The sequence below is a fragment of the Rattus rattus genome, chromosome 3, assembly GCF_011064425.1.
Source record: "Rattus rattus isolate New Zealand chromosome 3, Rrattus_CSIRO_v1, whole genome shotgun sequence".
Classification (NCBI taxonomy): Eukaryota; Metazoa; Chordata; class Mammalia; order Rodentia; family Muridae; genus Rattus; species Rattus rattus.
This window is the reverse complement of record NC_046156.1, coordinates 196,399,916-196,417,670: the sequence shown is the minus strand read 5'-3', so window position 1 is coordinate 196,417,670 and position 17,755 is coordinate 196,399,916. Positions and strand designations below refer to the sequence as shown.

Sequence of the window (17,755 nt, the reverse complement as noted above, 5' to 3'; positions counted from 1 at the left end):
GAGAATCAAGGGTTTGCACAGGCCCCCGGGATGGCAGGGTTTTATACTGATCAGTAGCTAGAGGAAGGGAAGCAAAGTCCTTCGCTGGAACGGTAAACCTCTCCATGGGCAGGGGATGAGGTGAGAGCTGAGAGGAGCCACAGGAAATGAGTGAGCCGGGAAGCCAAGCAGACACTTTGCTATGCTTATGGGCTCCACAGTTAGTCATTTATCCCTAGTTTTCATTTAGACCTGACAAAAACCACTGAGAAGAGTACATAAGACTCGCATTTTATCAGGTTTCCTGTGCTCTAGTAATAATAATAATGATGAAGTAGTTAATATGTCCCATCCTCCAAGCATCCTCATCAAGACAAGAAAACATTTCCATAGAGTAATAGATGAGTGGGAAGAACAAAGGACAGCAGTCACATGGCATTTCCTGAGCTCTCGGTTCTTCACTCAGATACGGAATACGCTAACATAGATAGCCTTCTAAATTTTCTGTGTATTATTTATTTATTCTGTGTGTCTGTGTGTGTTGTGTGTCTGTGTGTGTTGTGTGTGTGTGTGTGTGTGTGTATGTGTGTGTGTGTGTGTGTGGTACATGTGTGGAGAAAGTTTTTGAGTGTTGGCTCCAGCTGCCTGCTTTAACAAATAATTTCCATTCACTTGTTAACAGCTAACTGAGCGATTCCTGGAGCCCAGGGTGTCTTGTTGGGTTAAGGGCAGCTTCTCCACAGCTGTAACTATTTGAATCCTGGAGAATCACACGAACCCCACTACATCAGACTACTTCCTAGACACGTACTAAAAAAGTGACACCTCCTAATATTTCATGGTCTGTCCCCAGCTTCGGCCATGGACAAGTCATATTAGTGCTGGTCAGAAAGTGGCTTTCTCAAGCAGAGTTGGTTCTCTTCTTCCACAGTCTCAGCAGAGTTGGTTTTCCTCTCCCAAGGTGTGGGGCACAGACATTGAAGTCAAGTCCTTGGCCTTGGTAGCAAGTTCTTACATCTTCAGAGTCTGGCCCGTCATATTCAATTTTTAAAAAGAAATAGGAAGGAAATATTATTTTGCCTTAAGTGTATAGAGTAAAATTACTAAGGGACAGAGAATTAATTTTCCTAAAATCACAATGATATAGCTGCCTTTGTGGTCACTTTCCATACCCCTTTTTTTTTTAGGATAACAATAAAATTAACATGAGAAAATTATCTCTCATTTTGATTCTGTAAGGTTTTTTAAAGTTTTATTAATTATTATTATTATTATCATTATTATTATTATTATATGCTAAGTTGGATCTCTCATCATCATCAATCATCATCATCATCATCATCATTAGCATTATTATTATGATTTTTGAGTGTATGCTGAGTTAGATCTCTCCTTCAACCTCTATGTGGGTTCCTGGGACTCAAACTCAGACCGCGAAGGTTTTGTTGCAAGCTCCTTTGCCCACTGAGCCATCTTGCCAAACCTCCACAAGATTTAACAAATGCATTCTAACTGTTGCCACAATCAAGATATAGGATGTCCTACCATTCCACATCCTTTCCTCATTCTTTTATCCCAGCGCCTCAGCTTCTGCAGGTATAATGCCAGAAGAAAATTCAAAGTGCCCCCCGAGATGCAGCTGCCAGCCTTTCTCCCCAGCAAGGGCCCAGTTGGCCCACGGCTTCTTCAGCCAGGTTTTTAAAACAGTAGTCACTTAATAGCTGTAGGCTGTCTAGTGGTTTTAATTAACATCTCTCAAATGACTGACGAGTTGGCCCGTGCTTGGTGAGCTTGTCTTTGATGTGTTCATTAGGTTGGGTGGTGTGTCTGTTTATACCGATTGTGTGTTTTTTATAGGTTGTTTGTAATTGAGTTCTGAGACAACTGTATGCAGGCTCATTATCAGATAAGAAAATCAAATATTTTCTCCATATCTGGGGCATGTCTCTGTGTCTTTTTGAAGGGCAGTTCTTATTTTTATGAAGTCTAGTTTATCAATTCTTTCTTTGTATGTATCAGGTTTTAGATGTGAAAGATAAGATGTCTTTGCAAGGTCACAAATATTTTCTGATGTTTCTTGCCTGAAATTTGTAGTGTGTGTGTGTGAGTGTGTGTGTGTGTGTGTGTGTGTGTGTGTGTGTGTGTGTGTGCGTGTAAGACCAGGACATCCTTGGGTATTGTTTTTCAGGCACTGTATTTTGCAGCAGGTCTCTATAATACTAGCTGAACACTCTCCAATTATGGGAAAATGCAGAACACTGTCTCCTCACCCCTGAGAAGAGACACACTAAAATATGGAGACCACCAAAGTCCAGCTCAATGCACTCATGAGTTTTGTTGGGATTACTTACAAGAGTCCAGTTCCTTACTAGAGCAGAAACAACTCAAAGACAGCTGCATCATTAAAGCCCACCCCAGCATGGATGACGGGCCACAAAATCTGGAAAACCTGGAGCACACTGCTCGGCTTGCAGGCAGGTCAACAGGTTGGAGAGGGTCCTTTCCAAATGACTCTGATCGAAACATTTTCCAGGCACCTGGGCTGGTTTCTGCTTCTCCAGGGCAGCCGGCCTTGTCTCAGGGCCTTTGCAGCTTTTTGTGCTTACTCTGCCAGGGAGGGGCCTACCAGAAGGGACTGAAGCTAGTTTGAGTTGTTTGCTCCCCTGCAGGATGGAACATTTCAATCTAGGAGGAAAATTGTTACAGATCAGTTGGGCTTGCCAGCCAGCCCCAGGGTCTGATTGTCTCCCCTTCTCTAGCCCTAGGATCATAAACTAAGCCTACCACACCTAGTTTATTTAGTCATTACTTGTTAGCATGCGTTTTGAGATCAAAGCCCAGTCTTCATGAAGACCTGTCCACTCACACACACATATAGACACATAGACACACATCCTGGTCTGCCCTAAGGAAATCTGTTATTTCCTAATCTCAAGCTTTCCCTTTACACCTAGTCCTTACGCCATAGCCCTTTTGTCCAGTTGCCACTTTAACTCCTGCAAAGACCCACCTTCTCCATTCTACCATGGCTGCTTTGAAAAAGGCACTTCTGTTCTTCTGGTTGTGATACTATATTCCCATCCTACTTGACATCCCTGTGGTCTTTAGGTTTGTAAACCATTTCCTATGATGGTCTGTCCTCCCTAGGCTTCCCTCAGTCAGTCCCTTGCACCTCGGCCACACCACTGTCAGTCTCTCATCTTTTCTCCCTCTCCTTCACATATAGCAATCTCTTTCAGGACATGTCTCTTAGTATCTCCTTCATTCCTCCCTGAGAAATTCTATCTGCAGCTGTGCTTCCAGCTGCTGCCTCCCATCTGCAGCTGTGCTTCCAGCTGCTGCCTCCCATCTGCAGCTGTGCTTCCAGCTGCTGCCTCCCATCTGCAGCTGTGCTTCCAGCTGCTGACTCCCATCTGCAGCTGTGCTTCCAGCTGCTGACTCCCATCTGCAGCTGTGCTTCCAGCTGCTGCCTCCCATCTGCAGCTGTGCTTCCAGCTGCTGACTCCCATCTGTGAGTTCCTGCTGCTTCCCATCGACAGGTTCCCACTCCTCTGCTTCTACCCTGGACTGCTTACAGCCTCTAAGGTTATTTAACAGATGCATGTCTTTTGTTTGAGTTCCACAGGTAAACCATCAAACAGGACCAAGTCTGCTTCATCTTCCCTCTACAATTGTTCCTTCTGTCCTCCCTATGTCCACTTGTAACAGCTTTCCAGAACTTTGTAGAAATTTCAAGATTATTCTGTCACACGTCCAGTTGCAGCATTTTGTAAGAGAATTTTAGTACTATGTCCCTTTCTTTCCGCTCTCTTGTTGCTGCTTTGTGGTATTGCAAGTTTCCTCCTGACCTCCTGCCTTTCTTTTATTCTTCTTCTCATCCACCATCTGTCCTGTCACATGCTTTAATTTTTGCAGTGGCTTCATATTGCCTAGCAAGTAAGGTCTGGCCTGGCCTGGCCTGGCCAACCCCTCCCCCACCCCCAGTCTTATTTTCCTCCTTCTACTCATGCATCTTCTGTCCACTGGCCTCAAGAAGCTGTTTGTCCTGCTGTTCCTTTGCTTCGAAAGTCTTTGCTTATAGTTAATAAAATATAACTGATCCCTGAAAACTTACCTGCTTTCTCTCCTTGACCTCAGACAGATAGAGTACCTCTTCTTCACTGACCTTTCTGACCAAACACAATACCTGTGGTAGTAACTACAGGTATTCAGACATTGATGGCTGGGGTTTATCATCAGTTTAGACTCCTAGCTGGATTGCCCCTGTTGGCCCTCCCAAAGCTTGGTGTGGCTGGCTGACATGCCTCGGCCAAAATCATTAAAGTGGAAGTGGCACATTTGAGTTCCAGGTCATAGAATTTAATTACCAGTGTGATGGTCTTCTCCTTCACAACTGACAACATTTCATATGGCAACTGTGACCTGGAGTGAAGCTACAGGTGAAGAGCTATGTTGTTCAAGAAATACATCTTTTTGAGGGGGTTGGGGAGCTGGAGAGATGGCTCAGTGGTGAAGAGCTCTTCCAGAAGTTCTGAATTCAATTCCCAGCAACCACATGGCAGCTCACAACTATCTGCTTATAACTGTCTGCAACTCCAGTTCCAAGGAATCTGACACCCACAAATGCCAATGTACATAAAATACAAATAATTAAATTTAAAAAAGAAATACACCTTTTTAACCTAAAATATTTGGTTTTACTTGTTACTAAAAACATGACTTAGCCCATTCTGACCGACAAAGTGATTGGTTATAAAGACTTTTGCTAGATTCTCTCCGTTTTAATAGTTCTCACGTCTTCCTACTCCAGCAAAGTGCTGAGGCACGGATAGGCACCAAGAAGCCTTTCAGAGAGAGAAGCTGGTCGTGCACACCTCTCTAGCTTGAAACTTTTTATCCTACATATAAAGTCTCGCTGTTTTCAATACATTAAAAAAAAAAAGATGAACAGCGTTTGTACTTACTAAGTATTAAGTTTCCTTTACTGATTATCATTAATCCATGTTTTATTTGATAACCCCAAATGTATGACTTTTTCAATTGCTTCAAAACTTACTTTAGTTGCTAGATTTTTCATTATATTTTGCCCAGTGCCTTATTATCCCTTTATCTGTTGTGACTTTAGTCTGCCATGTCTCTTATCTAGTAGTCTTAAAAACAGGGCTTGGTAAATTTAATCTGAACCTTTGTGTAAAGCAGCATTGCTCAGCAGTGACAAAGGACTGAAATATTATGAATCACAAAAGCAAAAGCTGACGGTGTTGTTGCTGGGAGAGCTATGAATAACCAGGCGCTAACTGAGAGAGAATGTCAGATGAGCGGAGCAGAGGTTTTAGGGTTATGAAGGTTTGGGACTACTGTAGTTTTGCCTTTACTATGTGTGAGATCTCTAAACATCTCAGCTCCCCTGCCTTTACAGGGGATAGTGAAACAGTGATCTCACAGAGACAGTTACCAGAGGCTGGGCTGCGGGGTGGGGGTGGGGGATTGGTCATCAGGTATAGCATTCCAATTAGACTGGAGGACTATGCTCTGTTGCACAGTAGGGTGGCCCCGGGTAACAAAGGATGTTGCATATTTCAGAATATCAAAGAGAAGATGTCGATTGTATCACCACAAATGAAAGATGTGCCACTTCCTCTGATTTAATCATTCTCTCTCTCTCTCTCTCTCTCTCTCTCTCTCTCTCTCTCTCTCTCTCTCTCTCAGACACACACACACACACACACACACACACACACACACACACACACACACACACACACACACACACACAATGCTGAGGCATCGACATTGTGCCCGTGTACTATTATGTGTCACAGAAAGAAGAAGAAAGAAAGAAATGTCACAGAGCTTATGAGGAACACAAATGAGATCGTTTATGTAGACGCTCTTTGGAAATGCGGAGTAATTGCTTAAATATTTCTTTAACCTTATGAGAGCGGCAGGAGGGTTGCCCAGCTGAGTAGAGTGGGACGCGCTCATGCAGTGTAGAGCGTCTGCATTTTCCAGGCTGAGGACCAACCACTGACTGAGACTGGGCAAGGCCCATTTGGTCTCCAGGAGATCAGACTACATATCTTACACTGGGACCAAAAAGCCTCTTTCTCCCACTGTAATCCCTGGATTATGTGCAATGAATCAAGACAAACTTCCTATTTTATAGCTCAGATTTTTTTTTCCTTTTTTTCCTTCATCACAGGTGGGCGGCTATTACTATTTTTAAAATGCTGACATTTTTGGCTTTCTTGTTCCTCGATTATTTGATGCCTGTAACACACTTTCCCCCATCATCTGACAGACTGCTTCCATTCTTGTTTCTAGTTCCTGTGTGCTCATTTTGGGGGCATAGCTCTGTGATGCCCTGTCTAAAATGATCTTGGGACCGATACCATACTGCTAAAGGGGACTCTGTGTGCGTTGATGGAAGGACCAGAGGCTTTGAACAGAAGACAGGCAGAAGTGGCTCAAAATGGTAGCGTTGTTTCTGTGTAAGTGATTTGAGTACATGTCTCAGAGCTTTTGCCAAGTTCTGCAAATCAGGTGGCTTCGCTGACACAGGCGGGTGGGGTCGAGAAGCTGGAAGCCATTCTATCAGGAGCAGAGTTGACTCTTTGGCCCAACCAGCTGGACCTGTAGCAAATGGGCAGATGCTCAAAGAAAGAACACCTTTATGGCAGACAGGGAAGCGTATTCTGTATCACACTGGAGGTTTATCCACTAGGTTGCTCCAGAATATGTACAGTTCAATGACAGAAAGCCACTGGATTCCTGCTTGAACTCAATCAGAAAAATCTCCGAGATGTAGAATCCTATTGTTTCTCATCCTCTTGATGATGTCTTCCCTCATTCCTGAGAGAGTTTTGACCTCTTAGCCTCACTTGCTGCCACCGGTCCTGGCCATCATCAGTCCAGCAATCCTCAACCATGACAGTATCTTCCAACCACCTGGAAAGCTGTTAGACAAACCCAAGCCCCACGGAGCCAGATCCAGTAGTTCTGGGATGGATTCTTGGCATCAGTAGTTTTAAAGACTCCCCAGGTGATCCTAAGCTGTAGCCAGGTTCATAGACCACTGATCTAACAATTCTGGCCTTGTCAGCCCTCTTGGCTTCATCTGCCAGATGTGCAATGTAGATAACGCCATCTGCAAGACTCTGGGAATAGACGCAGCCTTTGATGGTGATGTCAGCCACGGCATAGCAACTTCTGTTCAGATTAAAGCCTCAGAGGCCGTATCAGAGGCTCTGCCTTTCTTCTCGACTTGTCTTTCTCTACATAAAAGACATTTTTTATTTTTAAAGACCTATTTTGCTTCATGGTGCTCAGCTATTCATTTTCTTGAAAGAGAATATGAGAGGGGGCGAGATCTCTTTCTTTTTACGGAAACGCTCTTGATCTGACTTTCCCCTCAGCACGTCTGCAGCCGGTCATTATGAAAATCTGGTAAAAAGAGATTTCTCTGCCATAAGCTCCATCGAGTCATCTTTCTTAATATTACCCACACGCGCCAAGTTGTTGAGCCAAGCTCCTGATGGCTATGGGGTCAGGCAAAATGAGATTCATGACCCAGTCTTTAAAAGGAGGGGACCTGACGATATGACAGAACCATTTAAAAACAATTTTCCCAGCACCTCACCCGAATCTTTCTCAGCTGGAGTGCACCCCCTGACTCCAGCCTACTTGTAGGCAGCCCACCAGTGAGTCTTAATCACCCTGGTGGCTTACGGAGCACAGCTGCCTTGGTACATATGGGTCTCTGATAATAGAACCCAGTTAACTGCTCAGAATCCACAGGGGTATGACTGCATTGGGCTAATAACTTCTGAGAATGGCTTGGCCACAGTTGTAACATGCCGAGATGGAGCCCGGCACCAGGCCCGAATAAATTAGTCTACTGGATACGAAGACTGCTTAGTCAGTCCTAGCGTACCTGTACGAGAGAGTCCCACATACCACGTCTTGCCTGAGCACTTAACTGCGTATCTATGGGAATCAAAGTTGTTTATTGTTTGGTGCCCAGCTTCTTCTTATGGGGTCACACACACACACGACTGAATGTTGACAGCCTAAAAGGTCTGACCGCCATAAAATGTTTCTGAATGAGTAAAAATTAATTCAGAAGCAAACGTGTAGTGAATCTGAGGTGTTTCAGGTGGAGGTCCATGTTGCATGACATGATTTCATCACAGGTTTAGTTCTGAAGCTGCGGAGCACACTACGCACTGTACATCCCTCCACACCACGCAGTGGCGATGCACACCGCACACCACAATCCACTCACACCTCACCGTAGCAAAGCATGCAGCACACCTGCTCACACAGTGATGATTCACACTGCGTATCTGCTCACACCACACAGTGATGATTCACACCGCATATCTACTCACACCACACAATGGCGATGCATACCGCACACCACAATCCACTTACACCTCACCATAGCAAAGCATGCTGCACATCTGCTCACACCACACAGTGATGATTCACACCGCATATCTACTCACACCACACAGTGATGATTCACACTGCATATCTGCTTACACCACACAATGGCGATGCACACTGCTTAGAACACCAGGGCTCAGTCCAGACTGTCTTCCACTACAAATGGCTGTATTCTCACTGTCCACATAAGGGTTCCTGCTCTAATAAATACACATTGGAAAACAAAGACCTTTTGGTAGCTTCCTACATCGCCTTTAGCATGTAAGTATCAAATTCATTTGTCATTGAATTGTGTTGGAATGCTTAATCTTAAAACTTTCTATTTGAGTTGCTTGCTTGAGTTTCAAAGTATTTGTTAACTAAGTTTTGGCCTGGATGGAGACTGAGTTTCCAACCATTCCCTGAAGTGGCCATAAACACCCTTCTTCTACCTTGTACTACATGTGCATGCAATGTAGCGACCTCAGCACTGACAGTCATAAAAGCAAAATATTGATCAACTCTGAAAAATGTTGGCGATGCCTTGTGTTCTGATGTACTAAATATTCAGCCACGGCTTACTTGTTTTAGTAAAAAGAAATGATGCATCTGTGTTATTATTATCAAATTTGCTTTCCTGTTAATAAATGACAAACATATATGTATCAAAGAATTGTTTTATACTAAACTTCTTTACGATTTGCCATCTGGAAAAATGTTGGAGTTGTGTAACTATATTATTCACCTACGTAAATAATACACACATAAAGGTCTCTCCAGCAAAAATGAATTGTATATAGAAAAACTTTTAAGGTGCCCTAGTATACATATGAGTACATGTGAGTTTTGTTTTAAAATATGATTCTAGCTTTATAGAATACAGGATTTTTAAGGTAAAATGAGCTTTTGTTTATTTCATTTTTTAAAATATGAGACTTGAAGCCAGGTATAATGGTGCATGCCTTTAATCCCAGCATTTGTGAAGGAAAGGCTGGGAGATTACAGTGAGTTCCAGGATAGCCAGGGCTACACAGTGAGGCCCTGTCTCAGAGAAAAAAACAAAAACAGAGACTTTAATTAATGCTCTAATCCTGTCTTGTTGTGTCTAATTTTTCGAATGAATCAAGTGCACAGTTGTGAAACTATCATCGTATAGAAGTCTCTCATTCTGTTAACAACTGTGGTGCAGTCATGGCTTTCCTCAAACCAAATCCCTTCTGGAAACTTCCAGAATGTCCACTGTGTTATTTCAACTATAGTTGCTTCAGGGCCACACAGCACAGTGGATCTTCCTGATCCCATCTAACTGTCGTATACAATTTGATCAAACTCATTAATGATCATACCATGAAGACCATAGTTAATCGAACAGTGTTATCAGATAACTTTGTCCTAAACCTAAAGTGTGGGTACAAACGCAGTGTAATTTATAGCTCAGAGGCTAGACTGACTCGGGTGACCTAATCTATATCATCAAGCAGGATTGACAAAATTATCTTCCAGAGGTCAAAAACCAGGGTTGGGGTATTTAAGGGATTGAAATGTGGACTTAAAAGCAAGGAGTGGATTTAGAGATGAGTTTTTGTGCATTTTAACATCACATTAGAGAAGACACTGAGAAGATGAGGGGCAGCAGAAGGGGATGAGTTTCATCAAATCGTCTAAGACATTTAGGTGGGGTCAGGAAGATTCACTGTGCATTGAAGTTCCTATAGATAAAACTGATACAGTGGGGCATTCTGCAAAGCTGCAAAGCGGATTTGGTAAGTTTTCCCCACAGAGAAATGGTAAATGTTTTGGGAGATAAGTATGGCAATCTCAATTTAAACACTATAAATATTAAGGGCCTGGAGAGACTGTCAGCGTTTAAGCACACCAATTGCTCTGGCAGAAGACCCAGCTTCAGTTTCTCATAATCACATGGCATCTCACAAGGAGATCCAAGCCCCCTCTACTGACCTCCACAGACACCAGGCATGCACATGGAGCACACATACATTCACGTAGGCAAAGCAATCATAGACATCGAAACAGAAAATCTAAACAAGTTAGACATATTGAAATAGCATTTGGAACTTTAAAATGCGTACCATTGGTATGACCTAGTTAATAAATAAATTTTAAACCAGAGATAGTGGCTCACACCTTAATCCCAGCACTCAGGAGACAGAGGCAAGCAGATTTTTGTAAGTTTGAGGCCAGCCTGGCCTACACAGTGAATTCCAGAATAGCCAGGGCTACATAGTGAGACACTGTCCCAGCCAATTCTGTGCCCACGTGCTCGAGCATGCGCGCACACACACACTCCAAAACAGCAGTAGCTTGAGGTTGTCCTTCTCGCTATTCTGGGACAGTATGTGGCCTGCTGTCAGTGAGCAGGATGGGTTAGAGGAAGAGAAGGCTGGTACATTGCACTTGAATACCCTAACTCACATGGCTGAGATTCTGATTGTGAAGCAATGCCGATTCTGTTGACTTTTTGATACGGAAATAAGAGAAGGGAGCCATGAAGGTCAGGGGAAAACAGATGTTTGCCTTTTGACAACTATTTCCCTGACATTTTCCAATGTGTACAGAGTAACATCCAGAACCTCTTTTTGGATAAAGAACACCTTTTAAATGTTAAGCAGATAGATGATTTCGTGCCATTTTCAGGATGAGACATTACACTATTGGGCATTTTTCATGGAGGACAGACTAGGAATTCACAGAGAAAAGCAAATAATTGAAGAGGAGAGCCCCCGCCTCTTCTCAGCTGTCATGGTGGTGCCTTCTCTATTCTAGCTCAGGCATTTGGGTGCTGATGAGAGGGGCTGCTCTCGGAACCCACTAGCCCATGCTGCTAAGTTCCAAAGCAGCCTGTTCCTCAGGAGATCCTTTTCCAGCCTCCCAGTTTCCACATAAAAAATTAAAAAGAGTGTGACAGGGAAGGAAAGAAAGATCTCTGCAATAGAGAAATGAGTCTGGGACCCGACACATGGTGCACGTTGGAGAACACTTCACAACATGACACAACTCGCTACTTCTAAAAATGGTGGCCACAATCTGCCAGTCAGGGAGGACATCAAGTGACAATTTCCAGTCCTCAAGGACCCCGTCTAAACCATTAGGTCATTTTATATGCCATAGAACATTCGAATTGAAAGAAATGTTCAGTAACCACACAGTTCTACCCTCATCTCATCATAGAAGAAGAAGAAGAAAATTGGCACAGTGATCGGAGTACCAAGTGCCTGAGCCTCAGCCAGTGGTGGAAATTCACCTTCATTCTCGGATGCTCCATTCCAATAGAGCCCGATACTAGACAGTTGTGAATCTTTCGTTGTCCTACACTCGGTTTCACGTCCTGGTTTGGAGTTAGTACATTCATCAGTAGTAGGTAGCCCTGTCTTTCGGGACTTAGGCTCTTTGTGCAGAGCAGAAATGTGTGTGCTCAAGTCCATGTAATACAGATGTTGGGAAAAGCAGAGGAGCAATCATCAAGGCTTAGGAAGGGTAGGAGGCTGTGCAGCTGAGAGAACTGAAAACCTTCTCACCCTTGTTCCATTAATTACTATTGAGTCCACGGGGAAGAACGTCTCCAGCATTTACTGGGCTGTTTCATAGGTGAATGGGTCTAGGCAAAGCACCTCCCAAGCAAAAGACAGGAGGTTTGTGCTTTCTGGGTAAATGGGGTGATGGGTTGACTCCTCCCATAAAGCAAACAGAGATAAGCCATGCATGCTTCTCTCCCAGACACAACTCCTCATGCCAGCATCTACACAGGCTGTGTGCAGAGGAAGGGAGGAGACAGGGCCAGGTTTCATTAGAAGGACATTAAGCTGTCAGCTCTTGTAAGAAAGTCATAGGGAGCCCAGATGGGCCAGGACGAGGGACATACTTGTAGGAGAGAGTGTCAAGGCTCAGTCATGCTCACAATGACCCCCACGTCTCCACTACTCTGTACCACAATATGTTCAAGAAGTCACCTTGTTATTCACAGAAATAATGTCAACATCCACTATGCAATCTGGGTTATATCCCTGATTTGGCAAAGAATCACTACTTTCCCAAAATATGAAGTACACTGGCTCTGTCAAGGCTTTTACAAATTTTCAATCACGGGGCCCAAATTAAAATGTTTTCAAAGTATGACTAAAGTTGGAAGCCGGACTACATGATTGGTTAAAAAAAAACCCTCCATATGTTTTTTTGTTTGTTTGTTTTTACCAGCTCGTTGAACTGTGTTGGCAATGAACATAGCAGAATATCTAGGAATGGTTGATACCATATGATTCTTGAATATCATGTTTTGATAATGTTCTGCAGTGTTTCAAACCAACAAAAGAGAAACACACACACATACACATGCACAGAGCGGGCAGGGGCACAAGGAGGGCTCGCAAGTGGCTTGATGGCTGCATTTGGTGTTTAAACACTGTCGTTAAAATTTTCCAGGTGACATATGATGAAGAACTATGTCCACCAGTCGTGTGGCCTTCAAAGACAAACATCCGCTCATTATAATGAATGAAACAATGGACTTGGCAGAAACGCTAGTGGCCTCTAGTAAATGAACCGCTGACCCATAGACAGATGAGAATCAGCCAAAATAAATGAGGCAGAAGTTTTCCCAGCATAACTTCGCATGCCAACAGAGCAGGGCCGTGATATAATTAAAAAAGATAGAATGGTCAGTAGGGAACGTTTAATAGGCACAAACATAATTGCCAAACTCTTCTTCTTGTTCTGTTCATTCTTTATCTCATGTTATCCAATACATAGAGCTTCAGAAGTGACATAAACATGGCCCATAAAAATCACACACACAGACTCATCCAGCAGAGCCAAGCAAAAAGTCATTTAAAATACGGACATTGTCGATAGTCAATTTATTCAGAGGACATCTCCATCTAGATCCATACTGTTCAATCAAGTACATTACAACGAGCCGTGAATGTGGCCAGTCTTAATTAGAGTACCACATAAACATACACTAGAATTCAAAGTCTGCACCAAGAAGGCTGTAAGACATTTCAATATTGTTTTTAATGTGGATTATATGTTTACAAAATAGTATTCTGGATGTCATAGAGAAAATTATTAAGTGATTTTCACTTTTTTTTAATGTTTAATATGGCTGCTAGGGCTTATATTGCAACTCTATGGGCCAATGTTGATTCAAGCCTGGGCCATGGCTCAGTGGTACAGCACTTGTCCATCATGTGCAAGGTCCCTTGCATTTAAACCCCAGTAACACCCTAAAAAACCCTAGACAGACAAAATACAGGTGAAAATCCAATAGAATTGAGATCTACGTCTATAGCAGCTGATGGTAAGAAGGCAACTAATCAAAAACGGATCGATACTTCTTAAGTTAGCTTTTCCATTGCTCCTATACGGAGTGTTTCTCTGAATCCCAATATTTGCTTTAGTAACTTTCAAGGGAAACAATGAGGAGAAAGGGGGCTGTTATGAAAATGATTGCTTTCAAATTTTTATTTGGGCTGCAGAAGTGGCAGGGAAGAAACACCTCCCTGTAGTCTCTGGAGGCCACTGCCATTGCTCAAAGGAAGCTTCAGTTGAGAAAACAGGCTTAAGCCACTTACTGTCTCATATTAACAGGACATCCACTTCACCATTAAGAAAGCTTATCCAATGAAGCAAAGAAGTGCAGGCCGACAGGAGCCGGATGTAGATCGCTCCTGAGAGACACAGCCAGAATACAGCAAATACAGAGGTGAATGCCAGCAGCAAACCACTGAACTGAGAACGGGACCCCCGTTGAAGGAATCAGAGAAAGAACTGGAAGAGCTTGAAGGAGCTCAAGACCCCTTATGAACAACAATGCCAACCAACCAGAGCTTCCAGGGACTAAGCCACTACCTAAAGACTATACATGGACTGACCCTGGACTCTGACCTCATAAGTAGCAATGAATATTATAGTAAGATCACCAGTGGAAGGGGAAGCCCTTGGTCCTGCTAAGACTGAACCCCCAGTGAACGTGATTGTTGGGGGGGAGGCGGCAATGGGGGGAGGATGGGGGGAACACCCATAAAGAAGGGAGGGGGAGGGATTAGGGATGTTTGCCGAAACCGAAAGGGAATAACACTAAAATGTAAATAAGAAATACTCAAGTTAATTAAAAAAAAAAAAAGAAAGCTTATCCAAAGGCTCTCTTCTTTTAAGCAAGTTGATGTAACACCATTGGCTGGGGATGGATGGCATCTTGATTGAGCCCACGAGGCCCATAAGCTACATGGTGATGGGAGTGTGAACATCAGAAGCACAGAGTGTTTCAAAAGTAGGTTGATAGGGAGTTTCAACACTGTATTTAGACGAGCAGTGCACTCTTTGAGAATTTCATTGGGTTTATATATTGTCCAGTCTTCCTAACATCCCTTCATGTTATATGGAAAGAGTCATTGTTATTTGCTTAGGCCGAAAAAAATTACATTATTAGTATATTTCTCTGAGATTCGACAAAATGAAATTGTGATACGTGTATTTCCATGTATTATTTTACGTGTACTTAATATGTATGTCCTTCAATATAGAAAGGTCTATCATCACAGAGCACACACACACACACACACACACACACACACGTAGGTTTTCCATCACGAGGCTGGGGAGAGCTCTACAGAATAGCAAGAAAACCAACATAATTTGTGAGGCAGGCCATGGTATTGCCAAAAACCTTGCTCAGCTCTGCTAATCCTCATAGAACACAGGCAAATGAGCACTTGATTAGAAAAGCTTCCCATGTAAGGCCGGCGTAAGAGACGCAGCCACAGAAACCATGCACTGAACCACAGGAACACACGGGGCTGTGGGTTTCGAAGGCAAGCAAGAGAAGGCACACGAAGGCGCTGGTGACTGTGTAGTGAGTGCTAAGAAAACATCTTGCTACTGTTTTGAAACACATCCTGTGGCAGAAGTCACATTTGCCTCCTGTTCGCTGAGATAAACACAAGGCCTCTGGAATACTCTGTCACTCCTGCCTTTGTCTGAATTCCTTTGTGAGAAGCTTTACCCAGGCTTTAGCTGCTGGTGACTCACGGTGAGATCATCTCATCTGTTTTCCTGTGTTATTTTTTTAATGCAGTTGCAAGCCACACAGTATTCCGCTCTGTTCTCCCTTCTACCCCCACCTCCGATAGAGCTGAGCGACTCTCACGGCCCAGGTACCGTAACGAACTAGAGCCATGCAGAGAACAGAGGTGTGTCCGCGTCAGCAAATTTAGCTGATGATAATTTCCTGAAAAGCTGAAGGCTAATTCTTGGGGATTTTCTAAAGCCCTGTGACAATTCCTATCACTTTGTAACCTATATGAGTTGGAGGTGAGTGCCAAATGACTGCTTAGAAGGTAGAAGGAATGTTGCAGAAATATAAATGGGCCAGAGCTGAAATTTAATTAGACGCTGCATATGTTAATAATAAATTCAATTAATTTCACCTTCTACCTATACTAGAGGAGAAAAGAAGCTCGGGCAAAATAATAATTCATTTTAATGCCTCAATTGGGAGTCCCCTTTTCCTGAAGAGTGATTTATGCAGTAATTTACTGACTGTGTCTTCATAAGATTGCTCCAAACCAGCCCTTTGAAATAATAATAAGTTCTGGGTGTGTGTAGTGAGAGATATAACAAATGGCTGTTTATTAATTTTCATTTAATGAGTTGCCCATTCTCGTGGTAGTTTTTTTTTTTTTAAACTTCTCATCTCAAGATAAGCATGTTATAAATACTCCGGATAACGCTGCCATTTTGCAAAATCATGACAGGAAATGTCTCCTACTCTGTGCCCTATTTGAAGGTCAGTCAGGTTTTGTGCACTGTTGCAGTGCATTTCTCCGTTATCTCAGCAGATCACTTTAAAGTTTCTGTAGGCAAAGGAAAACAATAATTCCGAATTGGTTAAATACGAAAACAGAAGTCATTAAGTCCACAGTCAGGGTTCTAGCGGTGTGGGGCAGGTAAATGGGCACACAGTCCTGGGTTAAAGGAAAGGCAAGTAAACTGGTCCCTTTTTAAAGGACAAAAGGACAAAAGGCACAAAGATCATCCCTCACAGAGTTCCTGTTTTCTCAAGTACTGGTTTTCTTTAATGAAGATGCCACAATGTTTTATATCAGTAATACTCGAGAATCTTGAGGGTTATACTTTCATTTTCAAACATTCACACACACACACACACACACACACACACACACAGAGAGAGAGAGAGAGAGAGAGAGAGAGAGAGAGAGAGAGAGAGAGAGAGAGAGAGTAGGTGGCACACGCATGCACTCAAGCATGTATGTGAGTGCCATAGTGTATATGGAGGTGAGAGGCCAACTTGGGGAACTTGGTTTTCTGTTCCTATCAGGCAGGTGCCAAGGATTAAACTCGGGTGATCACCTTGGCAACATGTACCTTAATGGTAGTCATCTTGTCAGTCCCCTTAAGGGGTTATGCTTTCAAAAAACTTATTATCATAGCAATTAATTATATATGGTCATAGAAAAAAGCAAGAATTAAAAATTAATAAGAAAACAGAAACAAGGGAGAAGTTGCTTAGAGTCCTGTGTGTTTCAGGTGGCTCACTGCGGTTTGAATAGTTCTGCCAATATAGTCAGATCCTCTTCATGTCTTTGCAACAGCTAGAAGAATGTTCAGAAAGCGTTAAGTAATTCAGACGGAAGTGTTACTTACATGAGAACCGGAAAGGCCTTGCTCCTAACCCGCATTGCCTTACGCCTTCTCCGTGGAAAAGACCATACTGCATCTCGCCCATGAACTTGTCCAGCTCCTTCCCTGACGCATTGACAAGCAGAGCCCCTGTTTTGCAGAGGATAGTGGCTTTAACCCACAGTGGGGTCCCCACTGCGGTCACCACTCCGAGAGCACAGAGAAAGCTCAATACGCCAGCCATGCAAAAGATGATCTTCTTCTGCTGGCTTGGCATGATGAGAAAAGGCTTCGGTGAAGGCAAAGTTTAAAACAAAGACCTTTGTGAGCATCAAGAAGAGGCTGCCCCGTCGGCGGCATTTATTACAGCAGCTGAAAAGCACTGCCCTTCCTTACAGTGGCTCCGCCAGGCAGAATGCCTGTCCAGATAGCATCCTTCCTCGCCCACAGTGGATTCTGCTTCTCTTCTGCTGCTTCCCTTAACCAGAAATCTTTGGATTAAGAGTTTGTAAAAGAAAACTCTTCCAAACTGCCTTCGCCATCCCCTTTCACATCACTTACTAAGAAAGGTCTAGGGTGACAGATGGAGCCCTCTGTGTAACTTGAGAGAAGCCACCCCTCCCTAGCCTGTTGTCTGATTGGGCGAGCTGAAGCCTTCAGAGACACGCTTGGCTCCTACGGTGAGTTTGGAGCA

At 43.3% G+C, this 17,755-nt stretch overlaps 1 protein-coding gene across 1 annotated transcript in view; it reads right to left on the bottom strand.

Annotated features, from left to right (window-relative positions):
- Nucleotides 1-17,338, bottom strand: part of Clrn1 (clarin 1) — a 23,206-nt gene extending 5,868 nt beyond the window's left edge. Inside the window, exon 1 of the mRNA XM_032897044.1 lies at nucleotides 17,086-17,338. Within this exon, the coding sequence (XP_032752935.1) occupies nucleotides 17,086-17,338 (253 nt within the window). The remainder of the gene's footprint in view (nucleotides 1-17,085) is intronic.
- Between the last annotated feature and the right edge of the window lie 417 nt (nucleotides 17,339-17,755).